Source organism: Callithrix jacchus, chromosome 10, assembly GCF_049354715.1.
Source record: "Callithrix jacchus isolate 240 chromosome 10, calJac240_pri, whole genome shotgun sequence".
NCBI lineage: Eukaryota > Metazoa > Chordata > Mammalia > Primates > Cebidae > Callithrix > Callithrix jacchus.
In genome coordinates, this window is record NC_133511.1 from 101,145,794 (window position 1) to 101,167,616 (window position 21,823).

The window sequence follows — 21,823 nt, forward strand, 5'->3', positions numbered from 1 at the left end:
AGATGGATGATGAGTAATCTCTAGGCTGGACTGGTCAGCACAGACTTAATGGAAGACTTAGGCTGGTTATGATTTGAGTGGGGAAAGAGAAAGGATATGGCTATTCCACCCTGGAGCAAGAGAGATCTTTGTTATGACTTGTTAACAGACATTCAAACCATCATTGTAAAGGAGGAGTTTAGAACTGGAGCTGCCACAGAGATTCAAGGATTATCTGTGGATTTCAGTGTTGTACTGTTCTCTACCAAAGGGAGGGGGAAGGGAGAGAAGGGGCCATTGGAACAAAAGAAAGAAAATAAGGCCTCTAGTATGGAGTTATATCAGATTCATAGAGTCATTCTATTCTCTTCCTCGAGACAATTTTTATATTCCTATGTTGGGCCTAATTTGAGAGTCTGGTTTTGACCCCTAACAAGAATGTCATTTGCAGCCATGTTGTGACCATTCATGCCAATTAAAATGAAGTGATTGTCTTGCCTTTCACACATACCAGTGGTTCTCAGCCTTGGTTGCTGGACCCCTACAGTTCATGGCTCCATTTCCAAAGCCTGGTCTTTCCATACTCTTCAGTGGGCAAAAAGAGGCATATGATTAGTCATCAGAGGTCTTAGTCCCACCAGAGCTCAGAGCTTTATCAGAAATCAGACTCAGGAGAGATGGTTGGAGAAGCAGTCTGGGAAGGAAGTAATTTCTCTTTACTGAACATAAACTAAGTTGTTCCACAGGCTTTGCTCAAACTCTTACACACAGAATTATGACTCTTCTTTTTAACTCCTTTTTTCTTTCCTGTGTATATTTCAGCCTGAGGCCCTAAAAAAATTTTTTTTTATAGAGGAGGAGATTTATTGTCTCACAGCAAATGTTTTTTTAATTTAAAAACAACTCTCAAAAGAATTTTCTCATATTTTCCCCAAAGTGGTTGACTGAAAAATAATTTGTTGTCATTCCCTCCCTCCTACCCATCTCTGCTGGGCTGAGTGAAGACTGCAGTGGAATGTTGTCAGTACTGAGTGGTTGAGTGTGTAGGAAAGTAAAAGATCTATACACCTCTCATTAACTTCTCATTCTAGTGTAGAAGAGCCATCTGATATAGTTATTGTTCTATATTAAACTTGAGTCTGATTGAGACTGAGAGTGAAAGAGCCTTAGAAATCATCTAATCCAAGAAAGAAGTAGGGGATACAGCAATATGTTATGAAAGCTTAGCATGAGTAGGGTACTGCTTTGTACAGTGTTTAATGAGAAAAGTGATCACTTAATAGTTTACCATGTGCTATATGTTTTTATGCTCATTAAAAACCTGGGAATCATTGATCATCTTTTACAAGTGAGGAAACTGGGACCCAGTGGAATAAGTTTTGCCCAGTGGGGACTCAGTTAATAAGTAAAAGGACTGGATTCAGCCTTAGTTTCTTAGTTTTTTAGTCTTTCAGAAAGACTGCACTTTCTGCCCGTCTTAGCCTGAAAGGCAAAGTTGAGAGTTCTGACAGCAGGGAGCCCTGTCATCCAAGTTACTGACAGCCGCCCCTCAGTTAAGCAGTCTGAAAGAGCAACTGGGTCTTACTCAGTTCTAAGAGGCATATTCCCCGTATTTACTGTTCCTTCTGCCTGGGCCCTCCAGTTGGGCCAGTGATGAGCAACTGCTTTTCAGGTATCATAAGTACATCTTATGACACTTGATTTCTATTGACAATAAGCCATAAACAGGTTCTTCTTCATGTAGGTGAAACAGGTCTGAAGTTGTAGGATTATGTCATTTGGGTGTCACAGCAGAGCTGGCGTCAGGGAAAACTGGGAAGAGGGCAAAATGTGTCTTTAAAAATCTTATCTGCTTCTTTCAGCACCCTGTACTTATGCCCTAGTCCTGACCCTTTAAAGATTATCATTTCTTTCTCCCAGCAAAACTTAACCTCATCCTGTCACCTCCTAAGATGACAGCTGGCTCATCCGGAAGCTCTTCTGCACTCAAGTGGTTTGTGGTGGTTGTCCCATGGCATACTCTTGTCTTGTGATACATACTGATGTTTAACTAGCGGCAAAACTACAAGGACCCTTCTGAGTGCAGTGCCTTAGACTAAAGGAACAATTTTAATAGGGACTTTAGGCTTAATGGCTTATGGGAGATCTTTTGAAAGTGGCAGAGGCCTTGCTGTTTTTCACATGCTCTCATGTTTGGTATCTGCTACTTCCTCCAGTACATAGAGCAGTCCTTTGAGTTCAAACACTGGTCTTTGTCCAGTCTTGAGATTGGGCAGTGACATATAAAGGATGGAGTCTTCAGTTCCTCTCTTCTCTGTGCTTCAGCTCTCCTATTTTGTGTTTTTATGTGTTTTGGGTCATCTAGTGGTGACCAGACTAGTGCCATCTCTCATATGAGAGCACTGAACTGCAGTACAAGGAGAGCCTCTAGTAAGATTGGCTGAAAGTAAATGAGATGTGATGTTCATCATCTCTTTGCTGTCTACATCAAGCAGCCCTCCTCCCAGGAGGGGCAGATTTCCTACAGTCCAGACCTGTTGACTGTATTATGAGCTTTTGAAGTATTGAGGTTGGAGTGCAGGTGGCGATAGCTTTCTTACATTCTTTTCCATTTCCTAGGGAAACTCATAACAAGAACACTTACTGAAAGGGGAATGGTAGAACTGGGTAGTAAACAGGGAAGAAACCAGGAAGTGGGACAACAGGGACCCTCTGTTCCCTTTCATAAACATCCACTTCTCAGTTATACTTATCTGAGAAGACATGCTGCCAGAGATGCTTGAGTTATTAACTAGGCATAAGACACCTCCTCATGGTTTCTTGTTTTCCCATTTCAGAGCCCTCTCACTGTCCCTGGCACAGGCTTTAAACTCCTGGATAAGTGAGTCTGGCTTTGGCAAAGAGGGAGGCCTGGCTTCTGCTTGGGAGCAAGTGTCTATTCACTCCAGACCCCCAGCATCCCGACATTGGCACCTGTAATACTCTCCAAGCTGAGTCTCAGATCTGTGCTGATGACGCAATCCCATTTGAGCAGCATAATGCCTGCTGGCCCCCATGTAGGCTTTATATGGAGTTACCGCTGAGTGTTTGTTTTTCTTTTTTTTTTTCCTGAAACATCTGTTTGTGATGCCTCAAGGAGTGTCACACAGAACACAGCCTGAATTTTTTAAGCATAGCCCTTGTTCACATTTTGAAGTGCTGGCAGTGTGGTAGACGCCGTATGGAGCCCTGACACCCTTCTCATCTCCTGTTCTTTTCCATTCACATGCCTCCATTTTCTTGGGAGACACTTCAAGCATGACCCATAAAGATAAGCATTAGGAGCTGCTGATGAGACACATTCTCTCAGTGGACCTCTCATACTTTATCTGTAGCCATTCTCAATTTTTCACATCTTCCTGAACGTGCTGAGCTGTTTCACATCTCCAAGAGTTTGTTCAAGCTATTCCCTCCACCTGGCATACCCCACTCCTCACCCTGTTATCTTCCTGGAAAATACCAATCTATCTGTCAACACTCAGTGATAGAGTCTTCTCTGACTCTGTAAGTGGAATTTAGCACTTCTTCTCTCATGGCATATAGCTACATTCTTCACCCTACTGTGAGCTCCTGAACGGTGGAGATACCTGATACACCACTGTGTTCCATCACTGTCATGTATTTGGAGCTCAGTCACTGCAAGGTGAAAGAGTAGCCACTGACTTCAGGATGGGAGTGATATAAACACAGTTGAATTTAGTTGAGTACTCATTAGTCAGTAGGCTGAACACATTATATCCATTGTCTCATTTAATATTGATATCAACTCTAAGAGGTAGATCCTGATATTGCCCCTTCCTGAATCACCCCTACACACACACACACACACACACACACACACACACACACACATGCATATGCACCCATCATTCTCTATTTCAGCATCCTGGTTTATTTTCTTCATATCCACTATCTGAAATATTTACTTGTTTATTGTCAACTTACTGGAAGTTAAGCTCCGTGAAAACAGGGACTTTGTCGGTCTCTTTCACTGTTATTTTACCTATTTGAGTGCCTTATATACTGTGGGTACTTAATAAATACTTGTTCACTGAAAGCACAAATGAAGGAATGACTCCCCATTTCACAGATGAGGAAACCAAGGTCTAGAGGATGTTAAATAGCTTTGCCAAAGTTATACAGCTCAGAGCTGAAGGGCTTGGATGGTAATCCTGGTCTCATTCCAAAGTGAATGATCCTAACATATTATTCTCCCTCCTTTAGGAGTTCTTCAAGTAGACAGATCTTAGTGCTCCTAGAGAAAGGTCTGCTTTCCTGCCGGATGTAGTTTTTTACCTTGAAGGTTTGCCTTCCCCGCCTTTTACCTCACAAGTGAAATCCCTCCTCCTAGGCCAAGGCAAGTTATAAGAGCCGCCATATGCCAGCTGCCAAATGTCTTCAGTGCCAGGCATGTTGCTAAACGTGGGTTAATACGGTGAATGAGAAACAAATGCAGCCTCCAAAGAGATCAAGTGGCAAAGACTGACTTTTACAGTATAACCACCTGCATCACTGGTTCCCTGACGGCAGATGGGGGACATCATCTTGACCTAATTTAGATTTCATCTCCTTTAGTAGGGTATAGTGAAAATCAGCTCAAACCTTGAAAGATGTTTCTATGTAACCTAATCAAATGAGTGAGACCTTGGTGTCTCTCACTGCAGGACAGACAGAATTGAAAATGAAACTGATACCTGACTCAATGAGATTCTGTCCTAAGTTCAGGGGAACAGGTCTTGGTGGCAGGCCCTTTTTCAGGACTGTGCTAGAGCCCTCAGGAACCAAGATGAGAGTCTGAGGGAAATGGCCACTTTGCAGCCAGGTTACGACAGGAAAGTTATGACTGGCTGCAGTTGTAAAAACTGAAAAAAAAAATTGTTGTGCTTTTTTTTTTAAAGGAGACTATTGGGGCTAGCCACAGTGGCTCACACCTCCAATCCCAGGACTTTTGGAGACCAGGGCAGGCAGATCACCTGAGGTCAGGAGTTCGAGACCATCCTGGCTAACATTCTATAACCCCATCACTACTAAAAATACAAAAATTAGCCTGGCATGGTGGTGTGTGCCTGTGTTTCCAGCTACTCAGGAGGCTGAGACAGGAGAATCGCTTGAACCCAAGAGGTGGAGGTTGCAGTGAGCCAAGATCGCACCACTGCACTCTAGCCTGGGTGACGGATTAAGACTCTGTCTCAAAAATTAAACAAACAAACTAAGAGACTATTGGGATCCCCTGTAACAGGGAGAAAGTTTTCTGGTAATTGGTGCCCAACTGGAGTTTGAGTCTGCCAAGGCCTTGGAACATCTTTAGCAACAAGGTACCAGTTACCTCCTCTGCTACTAGTACTGAGGCATTACAAATAATCCAGCTGAATAAATGCAGCCAGCTGATGTCACCAGTTCCTCATCTGCTGCCTTCACTCATCATTGCTCAGGGCTAAAAACAAAAGCCAGGCCTTGATAGTTTCAGCTCTGCTTAGCCGGGACCTTGGGATGTTACTTCATTTCTCTACTCTGCATGTTCTTCGTCTGTAAAATGGAGTGTTAATGCTGTTATACAAGGTTATTATGAAAACTGATTGTAAAGATTTGGTGAAGTGATTAGTTCCATGTCTAGTAAGTAATAACATCCATTTATTAATTGTAAGTGCTTATAATATGTAATTATCCTCTTTTTACCGATAACGGAAAATTTAAAGAGCCATCTCACCCAAGGTTGTACAGCTAATGCGTGCTGGAATGTGGTCTCAGAACTTAGTTGTGTGCTTTTTCCACAGTCTCAACCACCACAATAACTAACCCAACTCTCCCACTTCTGGATCCCTGCCTCTGCTGACATATTATCTGAGGGAAAGAGGGGAGCCATGAGTTAAGCATCTCTTCACCTCTATCTTGGCCCTGCTGAATTGATATCATCCTCATCTCTCTTGCTTCATAGACTGTTAGGGTAAAAGGTGGATAGTCAAAAGTACAAGCCTGCCTTGGGGACAGCTCACAGCTGGGTTGTGGAGAGTTAAAAGTTGGCAAACATGCAGCTGTTTTATAGAGAAGCCAGATGAGAACATTTCCTGATGGAGATGAATTTGTTCTTCAGCTTTCTCTGTTTAGGGAGGGCCGGATACGAGCTTGTTCTGCTTTGTTCTTAGTGACAACAGCATTCCCTGTCCATGGGCCACATGGTCCTTTACTATACAGCTTCCGGTGAGGCTTACATGTTTGTAAGAATAATCAGTTTATAATACAGCATTTTCATTCAGCCTAGAGCTCCGGTGTTTCTGTATGCCTGGTCATTGCAGAGACAATTAGAAAAGAAATGGAGCTTGGGTTTACCTGTCAAAGTAAGCTACTCATGAGATTCCTAGCTAGTGTCTCCATGACCAGCAAGTAGCCCATGTTTTGCCTGGGGAGGTTTCTTGAACAGTCACGCTTTATAGGATCGTTTTGATCATTTACTCATTCGTTCACTCAAAAATATTTGTTGAGGTTTCAAGAGTGCCAAGCACATTACCAGGTCCTGGTGATACGACAGGGAACAAAATAGTTAAAGACCTTTGCCACTGCAAAATAATTTTAGATAGTGATCAGTGCTATGAAGGCAATATAGCAATTTAGTGTAACAGTACAGTAGATTTCCTGTCCAGGACAGCTTCTGAAAAGGTGATATTGGAGCTGAGACCTGAACGTTCACGAGTAATTCATTCCAAGATGTCAGGGTAACAGCTTTGAGGCAGACCAGCAAGGCACAAGCTTTAAAGCAGAAACAAGCTCAGCTTTTTAGGGGAACAGGAAGCAAGCCAGTTTGGCTATAAGGTAGCATAAATCAGGTTGGAGAGGGAGAGAGGGGCCAAAGCATATAGGAATTTTTGGGTTATGGACTTTAAGGGTTCTAGGAAGCCATCGAAGGATCTTTAAATAGGGCACTGACATAATCTATTGCACATTTTTTGAAATATTATTCTGAGTACAGTTTGGATAATAGACAATAATGCATTAAGATGAGAAGTAGACAGACTAGTCAAGAGGTAATTCCAGTAGTTCAACTAGGAGATGGCAGCAGTGGAGAAGACGAATGGACACAAATGGGAGAGGTCATGCAGGGCTAGTCAGTAGGACATGCTGTTGGACTGAGTGGGATAGGGAGATGGTGCTCCTAAGATTTTGAGCACAACGCTTGGCACATAGAATGCATTCTTATTCATGATAGCTGTTACTGTCCTTATTTTTTTAAATGGCCTATATACTAAGAAAACAGGCTTGAGAAGGAATCTTGAGCCCATTGGAATGACAGCATGGTGCCCATAGTGTACATGCAGCAAGAGTGTTAACTTTTCTCCTTTTTTTGTTAATAAATAGCAGTTTCAGAAGCAATGGGGTTGCAGGTATGGTGATGTATTCAGGAGCCGGAAACTGACTTCCAGTCGATCTCACTGCCACCAACTCACTGTATGACTTTTAACCTCTCTTAGTCTTGGTTTCTTCATACGATGTTATTAAATAACTATAAAATGTTTTGAGCACTTGCTGTGTGACAGGTACTATGTCAAGCTCTTTATATATCTGCCAAGCACTTCATACACATTACTCTCATTTAATCCTTCCAGCGCTCTTCCAGATAGGCACTAGGTTGTCCACTATTTCCAAGTATAAATACTGACCTCAAAATCTCACAGCTAGGAAGTGGCAGAGCTGTGACTCAAACCCAGGTGTTTCTAACTCCCAGGTCCATATTCATAACCCACTGCCATATGAAAAGTAGCACTAGGTCTTTATGGGTTGGTATACTTCCAGCTTCCTACAGCTTCAGGACCTCAATTGAAGATTGTCATCATAGGACTCCCAAAGCCACTGAAAATTATTCTCTCTCTCTCTCTCTCTCTCTCTCTCTCTCTCTCTCTCTCCTCTCTCTCTCCTCTCCCCTCTCTCTTCCCCACTCCCTCTGTCTCTGTGTGTGTTCATGTGTATCTCTGCTTCTGTGTGTGTGTCTGCCTCTTGCTCTCACACACACACACACGTGCGTGCACAGACACACAGCCTACTATTCAGATAGATTAGAGATAAGTGTCAAGTATATTTATTTATTGATCTTTTCTCTTTCTCGCTTTGGTAACTTGTGAGATATAGCAGCTGAGGCAACAGGAAATTTGAAGTCCAGCATTTTATTAAATCTTACGTTTGAGATATCTATGGAAGGAAACTGCTTGAGAGAGATTTGGTTTTCATTATACACATGCCAACAGAAGATGAGGAAACTGGGTCAGGTGTATTCCCTGAAGATATGGGAAGCAGGGAAGGTAAACCCTTTGGCTAATTTCTGCTTCTAACTCTCCACCCCCTGAAATTGACTGGGCCCTCATAGAGGGTATAGGAAAGGTTCCTTTCAGACCTCATCACAGGAGATCCCCAGTGATAGACAATCCAGCAGCACTGGGGGAGGAAAGGGAAATTGGGGAAGGCCAATGTAAAGGCAAAGAAAAGGAAAAACTTAACTTCCCCAGAGCGTTTTTCTCTTGAAGTTCAACAGGAAACTAGGTAGTTTAAACTGAAGAAGTTATTTTAAAGAGACAGAACAGATAGACACATACATGCATATATATGCACACTATCCCATGCCAGGTCATCCCACTGCAGACACTTTGAAATTGCCCCGTTATTGGCAAGGGTGTGGGGAAAATGGGCATTCCTGTGCTGATGTGAGTAATGAATGTAAATCAATATAAGATTTCTGGAGGGCAGTATCAAATGCCTCTAAAACCACATGTCCTGTGTTCTTTGGAGAATATCTGATTTTACGTTTGGGGAGAAAATAGACAGCTAAGCCTAGCTCTATAGTGCTAGAAAGTAGGGGAGTGCACAAACACCAAAAACAAACAGAAAACCCACGTTGATGGGGATATGTCAGTGGAACACAGGAGCCAGTTAGGAGAGCTCTCAACGGCCAAAGCTGAGCAGTTTGAACAACAAAATGGTAATACTGGATTGTAGCCAAAAGAATAAAATAAACATCCATGAGTCCATACTCATATAAATGATCAAATAAATAAATGAAGGAGAAGAGAGAAATCTCATGTTTGAAAGTATTTCACATAATTAATGTAGATACTGCGCCCTCAAGGAGAGGGAACATAACTCCTAACTCTAAATATAGGCAGCTCATAGTGACTTCCTTCCAAAGAATACACTGTGGGAATGGGGAAAAAAAGAGTAGCTATACCACAGAAAAATATGACAAGCACTACCTCAACCAGGTGGCCAGGGTCAACTTCAACAGTGCTGTCATATTGATAGATAAACCCTTGATATGATGTAATGATAATGGCACTTTACCTCTGTAATTTTCCTTCCAAAAGCCCATAACCATGGCCTAATTGTGAGGGAAAACATCAGATAACTTCTCATTGAGGGACATTCTGCAAAATACCTGATCAGCACCGCTCAAAACTGTCATCATAATCACAAACAAGAAGAGTGAGAAACTGTCACAGCTACGAGGAGCCTACAGAGTCTTAATTATTAAAAGTGAAATCAGGAGAAGAAAAAGGACATTAGGGGAAAAACTAAGGAAATCTCAAAATAGGAACTTCAGTATGAATGTATCAATATTGGTTCTGTGAACCTCAAGTATCTGAGACAGGTCTTAGTCAGTTTAGAGAGTTTATTTTGCCAAGGTTAAGGACACACCCATGACACACCCTCAGGAGGTCCTGACATGTGCCCAAGGTGGTTGGGGCACAGCTTAGTTTTGTACATTTTAGGGAGACATGAGACATCAATCAATATATGTAAGATATACATTGGTTTGGTCCAGAAAGGCAGGAGAACTCGAAGTCGGGAGGGGCTTCCAGGTCATAAGTAGATAAAGGACAAATGGTTACATTCTTTTTGAGTTTCTGATTAGCCTTCCACTGAGTCAAAGGAAGCAATTGGATACGAATTTGTCTCACATGAGCAGAGGAATGACTTTGAGTGTTGTCTGTCCTTTGTGAGGGAGGTATGTAGCTTTTTTATCTTTGTAGCCACCTTATTTTAGAACAGAATGGGGGGAAGGTTTGCTGATCGTGGTTCCCAGCTTGACTTTTCCCTTTGGCTTAGTGATTTTGGGGTCCTGAGATTTATTTTTCTTTCACAGTTTGTCGAATGTAACATGCTAATGTAAGACGTTCATAATAAGAGAGACTAGGTATGGGAATCCTGTATTATCATTGAAATTTTTGGTAAATCTAAAACTGTTCTAAAAATTAAAGCTTATTAAACAAATACAAACATGCCTTTGGACCCAGGAGGAAACTCCTGGGAATTTTTCTTTAGAAATCACCAAGGATGATTCATCCACAATGATGTGTGTCACTGAGATGTGGGTAATAGTGAAAATATAGAAATAATTTAAATGCCCAATATTAGGTATGATAATCCATAGAAATCTATCATGAATCATAATCTTATAGAAATATATTTCTTGATATCACATCCATGATTGATAGCTGAGTGGAAAAAACAGACAATGAAGGAAAGGAGCCTGTCAAGTATGAGCTGATTTTATAAAAGATGCTTACTTTTATATATGTATAGAAGGCATAGGGCAAATATACTTCACTGTGTTAATGGTGATTATCCCTGGTGGTAATATAATGGAATTTTTTTCTTTTTTATGGAACCAATACTTAGCAACAAAAAAGAAAAAGTTACTCTTTGAATTAAAAAAAAAAAAAAAAGGCTGTAAATGATGCCATTCTAAATCCAGCAGCAGTAAAGGACTCAGTCCTAAAGAAGGGAGTTCTGGGAGCAAATGGGACACTGGCAGGCTTGTAGCCTGCCAGTTACTTCCATTCAACCACCTCCCTATTGCAGGGCATGGCCTGAGCAGGCTTGCTGGCTCCTTTTAATCCTCCATAGAAGTAGGCCATCCCCACACAGGCCCTGCCAAGTGTAAGAAAGGTAGCCAACTACAAAAACAGTAAATAGGCTACAAGGTATATGGAGATCAAACGTGGCACTGTGGTCAGAGTGTGGGCTTGAGGTCATGCTGGAGACCTAAGCCTCTCTCAGAGGTCCCTTAATAGGTCTGGAGAGACAGAGTCAGCTGTGAGGGCTGAGACAAACTCAGGGCTGTATTTCTTTTTCTTCTATAGTAATCTTTCTTCTATAGTAATCCTCTGGCATTTTTTCATCTTAAAAAAGCACTTGCTTGTATCTTCCATCTCTTGATGAGTAGGTATTAATATCCCATTTTTTCAGGTGAAAACATTCTGCCTCAGAAAACTTAAATGGCTGCTACTTACCAGCTGGATAACTAGGGGTCAGAAAAAGGCTCACCGCTTATGCAAGTTCAGTTCATTTCTGAGGGTTCTAGAGTCTGATTACTTAACCTAGGTCTATTATTTACAAGTTGTATACCTTAAGCACTTCTTGTAGCCTCTCTGGACCTCATTTTTCTCACTGTAGAATGGAGATAATACCAGAAGCTATCACTGAGTTTATGTTTATAGATTTCTTAGCACAGTTTGTGGAACATTAAGTAAGTCCTCTGTGAATAGTGGCCATTACTGAGAGAACGTTCATAGGATAAAGTAGAAGCAAACTAGAGAGAGAAAGCCCTTCTTGTGGTTTGAGAAGGAATTGCAGTGAGGCTAGAGCCAAGGCCAACTTTTTTTAAGACTCATGATGAAACAAAGAATCACGGGGCTTTTGCTTACGGCAGAGCTTACTCTTGGGTCTGCACTAGGTAATGATCAGGCAGTATCAGTCATCAACTCAGTATTTGGGCCCAGCCAGAAAAAGAGGTGAAAGGACTTGGAACATTTAGACCCTCCTTCAGATTATGGTGACAGAGGATAGAGAGGGGCACAGGAAGCTAAGGGAGACAGCTGTATAAACGAGAGCAAATTAATTAGCTCAGCAAGTCTGTATGTTGGAGTAGAGCTTTATTAGCTTTTGTCTGGTGTGGAGTTTTCCTAAATTTTACTTAAAATGCAAGGCATCCTAATTTCTCATATAAGGATACCGAGTCCCAGAGTCACACAGCAAAACTAGGCCTAAAACTGTAGTATTTTCATGTTTTTCTCAGTTAACCTAAAATAGACTAAGGACATTTTGCTTTATTAAGTTCAGATCCCTTAAAGCACAGTAACCCCCTTATTTTCAGTCCAGGCTCTTGGGGGAGGTGAGTGTGGGACAGAGGGGACAAAGAAGGCAACTCTGGTAGAGAAAGGTCCCTGGATCCAAGCATTTAGTCCATCTCCCCAGCGATGCTGATTGCACATTTACTGCCACTAGGCAACCACTTCCTCAGACATTTAGTGAGACTTCCCAATTAGCTCCTTGTACAGTGCCCCAGCAGCATAATTTTTGGAGTATATTAAATACTTTTTAATTTCAGCTGAATCTAGCCTTTCTCCCTTGTCAACACCTCTTAATTTGTCCATATTCCTGAGTTAAATAATCCTTTTACAGCAATAATTAATTAAATACCCAAGAGCTCAGCAGACATGAGTGATGCCAAGTCACATTAAGTTGTACTATATGCTTAGGAAGAGAAACTATTTTTTCTGCTGCCACATTTATTAACTTCCCCTTTATACTTCTACAGCACTGGGGACAGAAGCTGAAAAGCTGAGCTGCATATCTATACAGCCTAACTAAAAAATTGTCAGACAGTGAAACACTGTAAAATGATGATGATAAAATATAATCATTTTATCAGTGGGTATTTAGGGTCTGAACGTGAAGCTTAAGGCATGTCTCTGACATTTCAGTTTCACAGGCACCACATCAGACCATGGGCCCAACTCAGAAGGGACACAGCATTCTGCTGTCTGAGATACCTTAGTCTCATTCTGCCACCCCAACCCCTGCCCACAACCAAGAAAGTGTTAAATTTCACACCACCTTCCTGGTCAGAATTTAGGAGCTCCCAGTTCCTTTAGCTAAACTTTTTGGTTTGACATCACCTAAAAGAAATAAGAAGTATGTGCCTTTTGCCCATTTTTGAATTAATTCCTGAAATTATCTATCAAGTGTAAATAGTTGCTAATGGTGTGATTGCTGACGTTACCTAGCTTATATGAGTTTTTGTATATATTTTTGTCAAAACTTTGGCACTATGAATTAAGCTTATTAAATTTACAGGCAAGATGTACTATATAATCTAATTGGCAAAGCCAGTTCTGATGGTCCAACCATCCAGCCAAATCAGACTTGCTTTCTGTCGGGATTAAGTCTGATTTCATTTTCTTTCAATTCAAATAAATATTAGTACACACCTCATGACAACTATCTCACTTCTAAATCTGAAGTGTTAGATCGATGGATAGGTAGAGAAAACACCCAGCCTTGGCAAGAGTTTCCTGCCTGGGTGAGAAAAGAGATTGTCTCTTACTATTGCTTGCCCTTCTCTCATAGGACTCCTCTAAGGGAGACATTCTAAAATTGTTACGTGCTAAGATTCAGAAGGGTGAGAGGTAGCATTTCTGCTGAAGTGTGGGAGTAAGGTGATCTGGAAAGTGGGAGTGGCTGAAACAAGAACCTTACAGAGCACAGGCATGTTTCTGAGAAAGTAAGTTTTACGAAACAGTGTACGTGGAAGTTAAGGATTTGGACATTTATTTTTCTTAAAATTACTCAGGCCCAAATACTTCCTGGAAAGTAATTACATACCACAAGGGTATCCATACCCCAGTTTTAAGGCCACCATTTTTAGATACAACAGTGTCCTCAAGCTAGATCGGTGACTGAGCTAAGGCTGGTTAACCAAATTAAACTTCACTCGGCATTTGTTCTCACCAGTGTTTGGCAGGGATGACTTTTCTCGAGACCTGCCACCTAGAAGGGTCAGAATGATACTCAACCTTTCTACTTAGTACCTGTATTTCATTAGGTCTGGGGTTGTCATTAAAAAACTCTCCAAGTGAGCAAGACAGGGTACTGTTGCTCTTCAGATATTTGAAGGGCATTCGGGGATAGGAACACACTTGTTCTGGAATGTTGTATTTCAGCTGCCAGACTAGGAACACTGGGGGAAAGTAGGAAGAGGCAGATTTTTATTCAGGATAAGAAGGAAGGTGGGTTGAAGAAGAGAAGCAACATTTTTTTATCATTTGTATTGCATAAAATCTATAAAGCTTCCACAGTAACCCTGGAAGATAGCATTTCAATGAGGAAACTGAGATTTAGAGAGGTTGGTGACTTACTTAAGTTCCCACAGTTTATTAGCTCATAACAGGGATTTGAACCTAGTTTAGGCTGGTGACATGAAAGTAATTATGTAATACTGCCTCTCTCTTTGCTAAGTATCTGCTGTAGAATGGGCTGTCTGCCTAACACCTTTAGTTTATTTATTTTTTTTAATGAAATAACCATTATTAACCTCTGAGTCCCACTCTAGTTGTAAGTCTCAGTGTGACTGGTAGATGTTTCAGACGAGCACTATAAGTGGCTGAGGTGGAAGGCTGTATTACTTCCCTTGCAGAAAGTGAAGACTTTTATAGACTATTTAAGATAAAATCTCATGAACAGCCGGGCATGGTGACTCATACCTGTAATCCCAGCACTTTGGGAGACTGGGGTGGGCAGATCTGTGATCTCTACTAAAAATACCAAAATTAGCTGGGTGTGATGGCATGTGCCTGTATCCCAGATACTCGGGAGGCTGAGGCAGGAGAATTGCTTGAACCCAGGTGGTGGAGATTGCAGTGAGCCAAGATCGTACCATTGCACTCCATCCTGGGCAACAGAGCGAGACTCCATCTGAAAAGTAAGTAAGTAAATAATCTCGTGAACATAGACTAGCTTATATACAAAGTGAAGCAAGAACATTCAGGAGAGGAGAGGATGCCGCACACTAATTATATTGTTGAATCCTTCAGGAGAGGCTACATACAAGCTGAGCAAAGCTCTATGTTACAGATTCAGTTATAACGTCTTTTCTTCTTCATTATTGTGAGAAAAGGGTTATTATAAAAATAAGATGCTTTCTTTGAAGATGCTATTACGGAAAATAAAAGGTTCTCTTTCCCTTCCCCAGCCTGTATCTCACCTACTAGGCTTTAAAGTCCTAGAGGTCAACTCCTGTGTCCATCTTATTCATTATTGCACCTAGCATCATGACTGACACATGGTTGACAGTCAATAAATATTTAGCAGATGAAATCATCAATAAATGATATGCCAGTATCCTAAGATCTCATGTTTTAAACTGCGAGATAAGTTTCAGGCCCAAGAACAGGTCTCTTTTAAGTTAATGAGAAGAGATTTTCTCAGTCAGGACTTCAGACCTTTTTCCCAAGTCACTCTCCAGATCTTATAATAAAGAACCTGGCAACAGGAAAAGAGTTTATTTATAATTTGATTATTCTCAATTTGGCAGGAGTTGACTTCTTTGAGAAAATGATGAAAAGTATGGCTTCTCTCAAAGGAACACACAGAAAAAATTCTGTATACAGTTTCATTAGGTTCGTGAATGTTTAAACATTTAAACTATGTATCTCAAGTTAAGAATGCTAAAAAGTGAACTGCGGCTTAGGGCAGAGTTACCATGCTGCCCTCATATTTGAAATAAAACTGACAAGAGAACAATGAAAGCTTGCTTTGGATATAATACCAAGGGGGAGAATATGGCGCCAGTTCCAGCTCTGCCTTGATTCTGATGAGAAGCTTTCATAAAAGACCTTTTGTTCCCTTTGGGACAGATGCCATTAAATACTGCTCCTTAATGACAGCCCACTGTCCAGCTCTTGGTGGCATGCACCCTTCATCCCATGATTGTATAATCAGCAGGAAAAGGGAGTGGAAATAGGTTGGAATTCGGAATGGTGAAGATTATTGAGTTGGTTCTTTGGCTCCTAGCATACACTTACCTTAACTTGCAGAACCTGTTTCTTGAAATGTTTCTACCTTTAGTGGAAGTTCTAGAAATCTGTTTCCTAAGATATTTTCCCTTAAAGTCTTTCCCAAATGGATGCAAAAGAGCACAGGTTTTATACAGACACATTTTTGTCCTTCAGAGTGTGCTCATTCCTGCTTTCTCAGGCTGGGCCTTCTCCTTGCCCCAATCCCTGTACCAACAGTGTTCTCTCCCAGGACCAAGCCACAGGTGCTGTAACTCTGAGCAGCTGAGGTACTAGCCATGCCTCTGGGCCTTGACAACCCATTTTTTGGTCTCTGAAACATCCATAACATCTGGTACACCCTGGACAGGGCAGTAATGACTGACCAGTCCCTTCAATTGTGTTCATCCCTCCCTCCCTTTCTTCTTGTTCATATTTCACTTCCTTTTTAAAAACAATTATTTATGCAGCACTTCTATATGCCCAGCCCAGTGCTAGTGCTAGTGCTAGATATACATCGTTAATAAATAGCAGTGCTATTCTTGTATGCTCTAGTCAGGGATAGAGAGAAGAGTAAATCACAAACAAATAAATTATGTAATGTCATAAGGCCTATGAAAGAAATAAGAGAATCACCTGGGAGTCCTACTAAGTAGAGGCCTTCTCTGACGAGGTGGATATGTCCTTATGGCATGAGTTGAAATCTTGGATTTTCTCCCAAGTGCAAAGTGCCATTCAAAGTGCAGATGATAGTAGCTTTTCCTTGTTTTTTCTCTCCTCATAGATGGCTTAAGGCTTAGAGGAAATCACACATCTGATTTTTACCAGCTATTTACTTTTTTAGTTAAGTTTGAAAGAATTAGGACTCTCCTTTAAATAGCTCCTCACTTACTGTATACCAGATACTGTGCATTTTATATGTATTCTTTTATTTAATCCTCTAGTAACTCAAGAAAGTGCATTTTATCATCATTCCCCCTGCGGCAAGATAAAGAAATCAGTTTAAACAAACTAAGTAACTTGCCTTTGTCCATATTGCTCAATCATGGTATTAAGACTTAAATCCAGGTATGTCTGACAAAGCCTGTGCTTTGTCAACCAGTAAACTAGGCTGCCTCCCTTCTTGTGATATCTTAACTCACCTGGTTCTCCTTTTTTCTTTTTTTTTTTTTTGCAGTGGTGCCAGTGAAGAAGAGGACACATGAAGGCTACTACCCCCAGTGGAAAATCATCCCCTCCCCTTGTGTGTATGTGACAGCGTGTATGTAACGGCTTCTGATTTCTGTGAAAGCTGCTCAGCCACAAACGTACTTCCGCCGGATGTGTCCCCATATCCACAGCAGGCACATATCTCTCCAAGGGATGACCAGTTTTATGCTTACTGACTGTGCTCTTCTCATCCTCTGTGGTAGGTCAAGGAAAAGAGCCCATTTGATCCACCGGGAGCAATTAAGGGTCCTTCAAGTAATCCCTCAGTGGCTGCTTTGAACTTACTCAGGAAAGCCAGCCCCCATAATATTTTACAACCAAACAGTACGCTTTGTTAGGAAGGATCTGGAATAATCTTGAAGGAAAGTCAGAGTTTTCTCCCTGGCTATTGACAAAAACCCAGTTTTGTTCATATCAAAGCATGAAATAAATGAGGGCAAGGCAGGGCCAAATTGCCTCATATTGTCCCTAAAAGTCCAGTTCTATGTTTGTGAAAATGTGGTGCCATGAATTAATATGGATGACTGGAAAAAGGTGTTGGAGAAAGACTTAAAGGTTAGGAAGAGATATTTTTAGTATATGAAGTTATCTAGGACTTGAGCTTCATAATTCAGTGCTGTGGAAGTGAAAAAAAATGATTGAAGAGGTGGAAAGGAAATGACCTTAGGAGGGGGAAAAGGACCAAAGAAATCTGATTAAAAGGTGAAATCAGTGTTTCCAAATTCAAATTGCCTGAATTTCTAAAATAGTCACTAAAGGATCTAATAGAACCAGAATTATGTGGGTGAATTCTGCAGGTTTTATGGGCTTATCACAATATGAAGGGCTGGAATGTATATTACCAAATGGGAATTTTCAGTGTAGGTTTTTACTATTCCCACCCCAATTTTAGCCTAATTTGGCTTAAATGCAGTAGGGGGAGAATTATTGCCACTCCATGTGTTCTGAATGCAGCTCATCTCCCAGCAGATAGATATATACCCTCCTTTAACTCCAACCAGAACCCTTCTTCCTGTGGCACCCCCCACCCACAGACCTTCAAATCATCTCCCACACCCTGGATCTCGCTCTCCTCTTAGTAACAGACACACCTGAAGTTGGACTTCCTTGCTTTTCTCTATGCCCAAATCACAGTTTCTTACAACCAAGCTTTGTACTCCCAAGTAAGCAGGGATGTGCTAGGGGAATATAAAACTGCAAACTTAAAAACCTGCATCTTCTTGAAGCATCAGTTTTATTTACCAAATAGTTCAGAGTCAGGAGATGACCTATTTTTATATAAAAGTTATATTATAGAATAAAATGTTCAGATAAAATAAACTGTTAAGATAAAATAGGAATCTTGAAAGGTACTTCTTACTTGCAGGTGGGCTATGTGTTCACTCTTCTCTGTCTTTATGGTATTTTGGGGTTCACTTATGAGGAATACAACCGGAACCATATCCAAGCAGACTCTGGGTGCTGCTAAACCAGGACCTAGACTTCTAGTGCCTCTAAGGCAAAACCAAAGCAGCCTGCACTGGGGGAAAATCCCTTTTCCCGCCTGCCTGTCTGCCTGTGACCTGTGTACCTATTACAAGCATTAGGGCCAGCTGGTTTTTGTGCTTGCAGGATGGTTTGAAACAGAAACAATACTTGTTTACTGTAGGAGTCCTATTTATTTTTTAGTCCTGTGAATGCTGTGAAATGATTTATTCCTTTGAGGCCAAGAAGCTCCCAGGCATATATGCTTCTAGGTTAGGATTGTCATAACTCACTAAAAATGTCAGGATATTGGGGCTAAGTAGAGTCTGAAATGTAAAAAAAAAAAAAAAAAAAAAAAGGTGTTTTTCTCTCAATCTTGTGGTCAAGAAATGGCTAAGACAATTTTGATGCTTTACCTATCTGTGCAAAGACTGGAGAATTTGGCATACCGTTACTTAGAACCTCCAATCATATCCAACAAAACTACCCTAAAAGAAGGACCAGTGGTCACTCTCAGAAAAGTTTAAATATCAGAAGATTAAAAAGATTTTAGGATTTGGAAGCATGTTGTCTTTCCCCAATAATCATTGTTTGATATCCAAATAGTAGCCTTATATTAGCAATGGAGAGATCATTGGCTGTCCGTATCTGATCATATGTTATTACTTTGAATCAGTATTTGGGAAATTCAAGCCTTTATGCAGTGGATATAAATGGAAATCTGAAAATATGTGCCAACCTGTCTCAGTAACTTATCATATCTCTGTAATCCTCAAGGAAAGCACTTTTGCTTTTACTTAGAAAGGGTTTGAGATTTGCTTTATAGACTCCTGCTGTCTTCAGCACCTGATAAAACTTTAACCAGGGAAGCATTAAACACAGCACAGCAGCTTTTGCCCAGGCTCCTAAGTTCCTGCCGGCAGCATTTATCAATGTAAGAACTAGGATGCTTCCTGCAGGGGCACCACCTTCCCCCAGAGCTGGAGCATGCTGCTTGGCCTTAACCCCCAGCATGATGAGGCTTCCCTCCTGCCAGGTTAGTAAAAGTTAGAGAGCTCAGAATTGTGTCTTGTCTGGCTGCAGGTTGTAGGGTTTGCAGAAACCCCTAACGAGATGTCACCAAGGTGGGCAGGTAATGAATGTCTCCAGAATCAGTCAGATACTCAGCAATTTCTAGCTACCTTTCAAATGCTGAATTTCTGGATGCTGAGAGGGACTTTGGTTTGATATCATTAAATCCAGGACAGTCTCAAGAAGTGCTTGGAGTCTTGGCTTTGACAGCTCAAGAAGGGGAATAACTTATATTAAGGAACAACTATGAGCCAGGCCCTAAATGACACCCTGTTTCTTAGATAATAAAACAGATGGGGAGCATTAGAGTCATTTGCTTCAAGTTACACAGCTAGGAAATACTCAAGCCAGATCTTGAATCCAGCTCTCCCTAATTCTCTGGACAGGCACTTTGTACCATACACCCTGGTCCATCTAAAGACAGAAGGATAAAGAGGCTTCAGGTTTTTCCCACTGCACTTTGACCATCCCAATTTATGAATCTTTTTCAAAGTGACATTTCACAGTTGCAGTTAGGGCTCAGAAATGGCATTGTGGTGGCCTTATTTCTTTCCTTTAGCAGATACTTTAAGTACACCTTGCTGACTTGAGCCCACCCCCAGGAGCTGGGAGAACCTTTCCTTTTTTGTGCCATCTTCCATAAAAAGGAAGATGTTTCTTGACCTTCAAGGGTACAGAACTTTGCAGCAGTAGTAAAAGTAAAGGGTGTTCTGCTCTCTACTCAACTTTATTTGAAAATGTCAGCAGCTTCACTGCTGTAGAAAAGGAAATCTTCATATTTTAGTAAACCTAGCTGCCAGTGTGCTCTGTGAGGATGTAGCAATTCAAAGTCCAGTGAATCTGGACTTTCTACTAATTCCTGTTTGTGTGTGGTGGGGGGATGGTGGTGGTGGTGGTATATGTACCTATATATAAATGCTAAATGACAAGTGTGATGTGTGTATATATGTATATACATACATATATAACCACTCATACGACATACAGAATACCTGAGAACTAAGGAAAACTCAAAGCAGCCCTTCATTATCTTGCATACTACTTCAGAGGTTTCTGTCAGCCCTAATTACAAGTGCCGCCATATAGTTGGAGCTTAGGTACTTGCTTACAAGAAGGGCAATTCTCTAGCAAAGTTATTAGCTCCTAAAGCACTGAGTCAAAGTGACAGCCCTGAAGGAAATTGCACTCCAGCCCTCCTCCAAGATGTTTGATAACACAGGAAATTTGGATGCCCAGCCATTTTGGTGACCTGAGAGTCTAATTATTCAATTTAGACCTGAGGGCACGAATGCAGAATTCATGATCTTGTAGTAGTGGCAGGGTCTAGGAAGTCCTCTCTCCCTAAGTAGAAAATATTATCTTGCCATTCCTGAAATTCCACACTCATATAATGGCCGTTCAATACATGCTTCTCAATAAGAAAATGAATTGCATGTTTACTGTGTGCTGATAACATCAGATTTTTATGTTTAAAAAAATCTCATTATGGATTGAGTCCAGCCCAGCCCTAAGAGAAGAAGAAGGCCCATAGGGGAGACTTCAGATCTCATTATTATTGCCTTTATCCAGCAGTGCTTATGAAGCCCCCTAACCCTGTCGCATTCCAGAAACCATAAGACTCAGGCAGTTCTTGCTTCTGAAGGCCTGCCTGGTAAGATAGTATCATTTGGAACTGAGAACACACCGGAAACAACAGAACAAGGCCCAGAGAAGAAAAATGAAAATAACTGAAGATACCTGTGGGTACATTGGTGCAAAAAAAGCCACGGAGCCCATACTGGGCTTGATATGACTTTGAGGGGACAGCAGATTAATACTTAATGAAAGTTAAATCTGACCAGTCTTTCTACAGTGACAGGCCACACTGCATGAATGGGGAGAACCAATGAATTCATTGTCCTCTGCCTATTTTCCTGTGCACCATCACATTCCCTCCTTAGTCATCTTCCCCTTCCACCCTTTACATTAAACAAGGGAACACTGAATCTTTCAAGGGAATTACACATTTGAGTTAATGTTTCAGTATATCATTTTCATACTGTAAATTATTTTGTAAGAGAGATTTACTGCTATCCCAGGATGTTCGGACTCAGCGCCCCTGTGCATTTGCAAATCAATAAACTATTACTGGAAATGCCATTTGTTTCTCCGAGTTGTGCACAAAGGACCCTGCAAGGTGTAAATATTCATGATGATCTGCATACTTCACTGTGGTAATGCTAAAGATGCTGGTGTTTTGGTTACTA

The 21,823-nt window shown here is 41.1% G+C and overlaps 1 protein-coding gene and 1 long non-coding RNA gene across 3 annotated transcripts in view; one reads left to right on the plus strand and one right to left on the minus strand.

Moving 5' to 3' along the window:
• Positions 1 to 21,716, plus strand: part of TRIM44 (tripartite motif containing 44) — a 144,843-nt gene extending 123,127 nt beyond the window's left edge. Inside the window, exon 5 of one of the 2 annotated variants that reach the window (XM_002755180.6) lies at positions 17,011 to 21,716. In XM_002755180.6, coding sequence (XP_002755226.1) covers positions 17,011 to 17,038 — 28 coding nt within the window. In that variant the 3' untranslated portion in view covers positions 17,039 to 21,716. The remainder of the gene's footprint in view (positions 1 to 17,010) is intronic. The other variant, XM_054240757.2, reaches the window with a different exon arrangement.
• The window catches only part of LOC118145483 (uncharacterized), a 196,318-nt gene that overhangs the window by 66,642 nt on the left and 107,853 nt on the right, over positions 1 to 21,823 (minus strand). The gene's annotated exons all lie outside the window — the stretch shown is intronic.